Source organism: Leucopleurus acutus (assembly GCF_964270905.1).
Source record: "Leucopleurus acutus genome assembly, chromosome: 7".
Lineage (NCBI taxonomy): Eukaryota > Metazoa > Chordata > Mammalia > Artiodactyla > Delphinidae > Leucopleurus > Leucopleurus acutus.
The window spans coordinates 37,527,889-37,535,466 of record NC_139150.1 but is presented as its reverse complement, the minus strand read 5'-3'; the positions used below and the strand labels follow the sequence as shown (position 1 = coordinate 37,535,466).

The following is a 7,578-nucleotide window of genomic DNA, read 5'->3' as shown; positions in this document are numbered from 1 at the left end:
ATTCTAGCCTTATGTCCACATTGCTCCTCTGGGCCGAAGGACACCATGATAAAATTCAAGCCTGACCTTTACCTTCAATGTACCTTAGACAAGGGCCTTCCTTCTCTGTTCAAGTCCCTTTATCCGTAGTCCGGGGTGGGGGTGGGGTGGAATGCTACCCAACTTAAGTGTGGGTTAAAGCCCCTTCCCTAGATAGGAAGGACATTTACCTCCTTTATGCCTTCCCTGAACACACCGCAGTGGAGAGAAGGAGCAGATGCACACCACTCTACTTAGAGATATACAGTGTATTTTTGTATAATGAAAATGACAGTAGCAGTCCTCTTCAAGGAATGCTGACGTTGGAGAGACTACAAAGTCTCTTGACTGAGCGGGGTCTTCTTGAGCAGACCAGTGCTTCCCTCCGAGGTGAGAGTTGGGAATTAGGGTGGGTTCCCTGGTTGCGTGACACAAGCCACTCAAGGACGGTGCCGAGGGCGGCAGCAGGGGATGCCCGGGACTGAGGCAGAGTGGAGTTGATGGGAGCGGGGGCGGTGCCGGAGCTTACTGTCTGGGGAGCGGAGCACATCCAAGAACGCCAAGCCCACCTGCTTCCCAGTGGGCGGAAATTGGGCCTTAGGGTTCCCTCTTGTCTTCTCCATCTTAGTTTGCCCCTTGGGACTTTTGGCTGAAGCCAGGCTCTTTCCCACATTTTCTTTTCTGGTGTTGGCCACTTTCTCAGATGTGGAGGACATGGATTCCTCACGCCCTTTGCCTTTTGTCTTGGGGTTAATAAAGTGCAGAAAAGATTTCATCTTATTTCTCCAGCCAGATTCTGGAAAGCTGGGCCTCTTGTGAGTACGGCCTTGCATCACCTGCCCCTGAAAAACCTGACCTTGTAAAGTTCGGCCCTGCGACGGCTTACCCGGAGTGAGCTGGCCTAGGAAAGGCTGGCCCTGTGACACCTGGGGCACCACAGGCTGGGCCTTCTCAGGAACCCTTGCTGGTTTGAGGATGACATTGAGCTTGGCTTGACTCTCTTGCAGGTCATTCTTCTCAGAGTCTTTCCCCCCAGGGACTCCAGGAGGTAGCTCTGGGGGTTTAAGCTGAGGGCGATGCTGGGGGCTGTGTTGACAGGGAGCATCAGGGTGAAAGCGATGTCTCCGTCGCCAGGGGCTGCAGGGTGTCCCTTTCAGAAGCATCCCTTCTGGCCTCTGGGCTTCAGCAGAGTGGCTTTTCTCTCTTGTGGAGGAGACTGCAAACCTGGCATCCCCTTCTCTGTTGTCCCCGGCCGATTTGGGTTTGCCTGGCTCCTCTCTCTTTTCTGCCAGTGTGGGTACTTGGGCTGAGTCCTTGCTCTTGTCAGGGCTTTGGGGCTCAGGGCTCCAGGGCTCCTTCAGGTTGTGGTTGTTCACACTGGCCTCCAGCTGACCACAAAGCACCTGGGCCTCTGTCAGGTCCCCACTGGGTTGCGAGATATTGGAGGCCCAGTGGACAGAACCGTGGGATACTGCACTGGAACTGGGTTGCTTCTGTTTCTGATACGCTGCCTTCAACTCAGTGGCCAGCTGTTCTTTGGAATAGAGGCATTCTGGATCTGGGGCACGTGGCATATCTCGTGGGATGGGGAGTTCCTGGAGCAGTGTGTTTCCTTGGTTGTTTAGACTCCCAAGAGACTCCTGTGTGCATATGTTCTCTGAGGCTGCTACAATTTGTTTCCTGGACTTCGTTGCCGTTATGGGAATTCCCAGTTGCATCTCTAGCATCTTATTTCTCAGATGGAAATTTAGTTTGGCCAATTTGTGTTCTCCAAGTGAGGAGGGCCTCGCAGGCTCTGCCTGACTTTCTAGAGGCACCATCTCAATTACTTCTTCCGCCTGCACTTCAGCCTGGACTTCATCTGCAATGTCTGCACAAGCCTTGTTGGCATCTTGAAAGCCTGACCCAGGACTTAGACCCTGCTCTTCAGGTGAGGTCATCTGAGTCAGAGGTTCTGTTGGGAATTCGATAGGCCCAGGTACCATCTCTGTGATCATAGCTTGGGAAGTGATTGCTGGGGCCATGTCCCTAGAGAGAGCCACATAATAAGGAGCCGGCAGCCCTGACAAGAAGGCCAGATACTTGTGCCGTAAAGTTGTCTCCAGTTTCTCAATGGAGTCCTCAGACAGGGCTCGGGGCAGCTTAGGATGTTCAATGACAGCATCTGGTGAGGTTTGTTGCTGCTGATCAAGGGCTGTCAGCATCCAGGGTGTAATTTTCTGTTGTAGGTCCGGGTCACTTGCTGCCTGTGGTTCCAGGGGCTTGCTTTCTGGGATGCAGGTGAAGGGAGTCACTTCCAGGCCCCCAGGAATTATGCACTCCCAAGAGCTATATACACAGGCAGGGACGTTGCCCTGGTGAATCTGCCCACATTTGGAGTCGATATGGCTTTGCAATATTGCCTTGGCCTGGTCAAACAAGTGTGGCATGGGGACTGTCACTGGGTCCACAATGGGTGAGAATGGGTCATCAGCCCCAGCGGTCTCTAGAGATGTAGGCCGGGAGCCATTCACACTGCCTAGGGATGTGCTGCTCCGGGACATAGTCTGCTGATTAGTGGGGGACAGGAGCAATTGAATGGACTGTTGGATCTTCTGCGGCAGGCCCCAGCGGTGGTGAATCAACTGTCTCTGGAGGCGGAATTCCAGCTGTCTCCTGGCATGCTGCTGTGGGAAGAGTAGTTCTCGTGTGAGGACTGAGGTGGGATGCCCTGGCCAGGAAGTTTTCACAGTCTCAGAAGACTGGGCTTTGTCACAGGGCTTATACTGCACAGGGCTCTGGGTGTGTTGATCTCTCTGGGAAATACCTGGCCAGTCCCACCGAAGCTGGAGCTGCCTCTGCAGCAGGTGCCACTCCAAGGCTTCATACTCATCCAGGGTCAGAAATGGGACACTGATCTGAGCTTGTTGGTTGTCAGATGGAGCAACCCAATTTTGAGAAGACAGAAAAGAGGGTGGAGCTGACTGGGGTGGAGCTTTAGGCAGCAGAGGGAGGAAGGAGAGCTCCTTGAAGAGAAAAGGATCCTTCAAGTGGGGCTTGGACATGCTCTCACTCATGGAGAGGCCTTGAGAACCCAAGAAGGCATCAACCAGGGACTCACTGTGCAGAGAAGGGAGGCCACAGAATAGCTGGCTATATTTCGGCTGCACGTGGCCCACTGAGTCATTAGCCTGCTGCCCAGGCATTAGATAAAGGCCACTTAATTCTTTAAGGGCTGAAGAGGGCAAGGCAAGAGCCATATGGTTTGGGATTTGCTGGTAGCAGTGTATTTGTTCTGGGTCCATAATGGACCATTCAGAAACCCAGAAGGCCTGGGTAGGCTGGCCAGCCATACACGGACCCAAGTTCTGGTATGAAATGGTCTCAAATCTCTCAACAGAGAACTGAGAAGTATCATTCTGAATGAAAGAAACTGGTTGCTTATATACAGGTTGGTAAAATAATGGTGGATTTGGCATAAGCTGCCTCAGAGACTCTTCCACACATCTGGGGAGCCCCCACCTCTGGAAATGCATCCATTTTTTTACATGTAGCTCAAGCCACCTCAGGACTTCAGGACTCAGGAATGGCAGGTGGGCAGGGAGGACAGTGACCATCTGCAAGGCCACAGGATATGTCAGGGTAGTAATTTCTCGGTTCAGGGGCAGCAGAGACACCTGGGAATTTAAGGGCTGATGGCCTTGGTTCCCACAGACAAGGTTGAGGTTGCTCTGCATCATCTCCTGCAGCTTTACTGAAACCCTAGGTTCCTCAATCCTTGAAGAAAACATAGTCTCTGGGCCCCTGGGCACCTCTGGCACATGAAATCCCTGCCTCAGCATGAGGTATTCAGCCCAGAAATCGTGGATGCCGGCTGCACCAGGTGACTGGGCAGCTGACTGGGTTAAGGATTTCTGTGACCCTGTGAGGGTTGCAGATGGAAGTGAAAGGTCTTTGGAGTGTGGGCCATGCTCCAGACTCTGTTCAAAAGACACATTAGACGTGGACAAAACCTCTAGGCAAGAGGAGCCCTGCGATGGGCCCCCTGAAGTGGGGGAGATCAGAGTGTTCTCACCCACCACCACCTGCTGAATCTCCAGAGCCACAGCGTTGCAGGTTTGGCAGCAGGGATCTGCACACAGGATCTGCCGCACGCTCCCCTCCTGAGGAAGCCAGCCCTGGCTGGGAAGGGAAACATGGCAACCGTTAGTTACTGATGGAATGACATCTGCCTCTTTTCAAGTGTGTGGCCTGGAGATTGACACTGCTCCCCTTAGCCCTGTAAACTCTGAGGCCTGCACCCACTGGGGGTTTACTCATCTACTTTTCTTCCTAGGGAAATGTCACTTGGCAAGTTATGGTGTGCTGGACTGAGAGCCTGGGGCTTGTTGGGCAAAGTCTCAGACAACTGAAAGGAACGCAGGGCCTTGAGAGCCTGGGAGGTGGGTGAGTTCTCTGCTGACCTGTGCTGAGTAGCTGAACTAGGAGAAGGCAACCAGGCAGATGGGGGAGCCAATGGTTAGCTGATGGCGCAGCACCAGGAACATCACCAGATAGAACCTGGAGTCAGCCTCGTTTGGGGCTACGGAGGTCCTTGTGGGAACTCTGCATTCTGGGGATTACAGGGCATACACAACATCTCTTGGAAGACAATCCCTATTCTCTAGAGATCTCAAGAGGGGGACAATATGACAAGCTCCTGCCTGAGGGCTGTCCCAGGAACTGGCCTCCCTGAAGACAAAACCAGAGGAGGTACATCAGCAGGGTCCAGGGGTCTGCCCTTGAAAGGGTCTAGCTGTAAAGAGAATATGAAAATGATGACTGATTTATGCACTTAATTAATTATCTATCCTCCTAACTTGTCTTGTGGTTGAGTGAAAACCCATGTAGTTTTAAATCCTGCACTAGTCAAATCCTGAATTCCAGGACCTTTGTGAGCCTAGCCCAGAGCAGAACTGCAGGACTCCTGTCTCCTGAGGCATCTGATCCCACCCTCTCCTCTGGGAACCCCCAACCAGTGTCCAGGCTCCACTGTGTCTGGCTACGTCCCAGCCATTATGCTCCTCCCCAACCCTGCCACAGGCCAAGCGGAGAAATGATCACAGGCCAGGCTGGGAGTTGGGAGACTGCAAAGAGCAAGAGATCACCTTCTCATGACAGAGAGCAGCTCCCACGGCTTCTCAGCTTCTTCCCGGGAAAGTCTCCTAGCTGAGAAACCAGGAGACAGTGTTACATGGAACGGGAGAGGATTCAGGGACATCCTACAGGAAGCTGGAGACCTTTGTATGACAGGAGACGGCAAACCCCAATAGCCAGTGCTCTGAGGCACGTCTGACTACAACTTAACCAGGTATGACCTGCTCTCCTGGACCTAATCTCCTTTGACCTTCACAACCACACAGTGAGTGAGACAGCATCATCATGCCCATTTTATGGATAACAAGACTGAGAGCTGAACTGACATCCACTGGGTCATAAAACTAGTAAATGACACAGTTAAGGACAGAGCCCTTACTTCCTCACTCCCCTACTTCCTCTTCACTCCCAGGGGTAAGGTGGAGAATTCTGGAACATTCCCAGGCTCTGATTTCCCACCCAAAATAGTCTCTGGGAGAATCTGTCAACTTGGAGAAATTGGGCCTTCAGTGGTTAGAGCACCTGGTGCCTGGCACCAGGGGTCATTGAGGGACAGGGTTCATGGGAGCTTCACCCACAGTAGAGAGAAGTCAGAGCAGAGACTGGGACATTACCTCTTGATGCTGCATCTCTAGCCCTTTGTCTGACTTTTCGGTGACGCTTAAAGACAAAAGAGTTAGAGTATGAAGTTGGGACACCATTTTCTTTTTCATGTCCAAACTGAGACAAAGCTAATATACAGTTCCCAATCTCTTGTAATTTATCTGTATTTTATTAACTTTCCTAACTTTCCATACTCTATTTTTTCACCCCAATATTTCCCTTCTCTTCTTACTTCTGATTCATTTTGAGGTTCTTTCATCCTCAATACCTCCCATTTTTTTCCTAAGAGAAGTTGTGTATCATGCTTATGATGAAACAAGAGAAAGGGTGGAACAGAATAAAAGGTGTGTAGGTCTAATAACCAAAGAACTTCAATTTACAAATGCCTTAATGGACCACAAACTAGAAAAATCTCCCATAATGGGAAGTCTTCTAAGATCCAGTGAGGCACATTCCATTTCACCCAAGTCTCAACCCAAGTCAGAGAGAGACGTTCTTGAGTTTTCAATTAGAATACATTGCAGGGATAGCCTGGTAAGAAATTATTTGTAGGCTCTGAGAAGGGAAATACCTTATAAGAGTAACTAACGGATGGTAAAAAAAAAAAAAAAAAAAAATCAAGGGGAGGGAGGGGAAAAGGAAGGATAAAAGGAGAGACACTGAGAGCTTAAAAGCTTCTTATCTGAGGCTTAATTAGTTCAGTCATGGTCATAGTGTTTCCCTACCTGGCAGCAGCTCCTTTTATGTTCCAATGTTAATCCATGGTAACACTTTTTCACTTGCCAGACTATTAGGATAATAATGAAGATGGAGCCATAGGTATATAAGGGAAACCCCAAATCCCACAGAACAAAAGTCGGGCTCAACATGATCTACTCATTAGCACAAGGAGACCAACCATCCCTATATGTAGGCATTCAGAGTCCTGGCGCCTAGTGACTTCCAATGCTACACTTTGTCATCTCCACCTCACAGACAACGGAACCAGGCCACCAGACTGCATCACAAAGCTCTCCTCTTTCACAAGGCAGCTGTGGTGTCAAAGACCTCTACCTGTCTAGAGAAGTGAATGTGGTGATTCTGTTTGCAGATGAGGGTGTCTGGTTGTCTGCAAGGACTGAAGGTGCCTCTCACAGTCACTGTCTGTTGTCCCACTTTGTCTCCACTCTCCACACCCTCCACCAGCCTGATGGCCAGAGTCTGGTTATGGCGTGGAAATGGAGAGCTTTGATGTTACAGGCAGTGGATGATGGGAAATCAGAGGTGCATGAAGGGACCACGGCAAGGCCACGGTGGTAGCATCTTTAAATGACGTTGTGGGAGTCAGAAATGAATGCCTCCCAGACTGTGTGGCCTCAAGCTTGCAGATGAGTGAGAAGAGACTGTAAACACTGCCTTCCATTGAGACTCACTAATGAGACTTCCTTACAGAGCTCTTTTTTTTCCTTAGGCTTTTATTTATTTTTTTTTTTAATTTTATTTATTTATTTATTTTTACAGCAGATTCTTTTTCTTTTTTTAAAATTTATTTAGTTATATTTATTTTTGGCTATGTTGGGTCTTCGTTGCTGCACGTGGGCTTTTCTCTAGTTACGGTGAGCAGGGGCTCCTCTTCGTTGTGGTGCGCGGGCTTCGCACTGTGGTGGTTTCTCTTGTTGCCGAGCACGGGCTCTAGGTGCCCGGGCTTCAGTTGTGGCTCATGGGCTCTGGAGCGCAGGCTCAGTAGTTGTGGTGCACAGGCTTAGCTGCTCCGCAGCATGTGGGATCTTCCCGGACCAGGGCTCGAACCCGTGTCCCCTGCTTTGGCAGGCGGATTCTCAACCACTGCACCCCTAGAGGAGT

The 7,578-nt window shown here is 50.5% G+C and overlaps 1 protein-coding gene across 1 annotated transcript; it reads right to left on the bottom strand.

Annotated features, from left to right (window-relative positions):
• Positions 1–422: 422 nt before the first annotated feature.
• Positions 423–6,710, bottom strand: SPATA31F1 (SPATA31 subfamily F member 1; the record flags this gene model as incomplete). Its single annotated transcript, XM_082842702.1, is given in 5 exon segments — positions 423–458; positions 462–4,179; positions 5,145–5,205; positions 5,748–5,793; positions 6,462–6,710. Coding segments are annotated over 5 exon segments (4,005 nt in total). The 5' UTR covers positions 6,606–6,710.
• Positions 6,711–7,578: the final 868 nt, after the last annotated feature.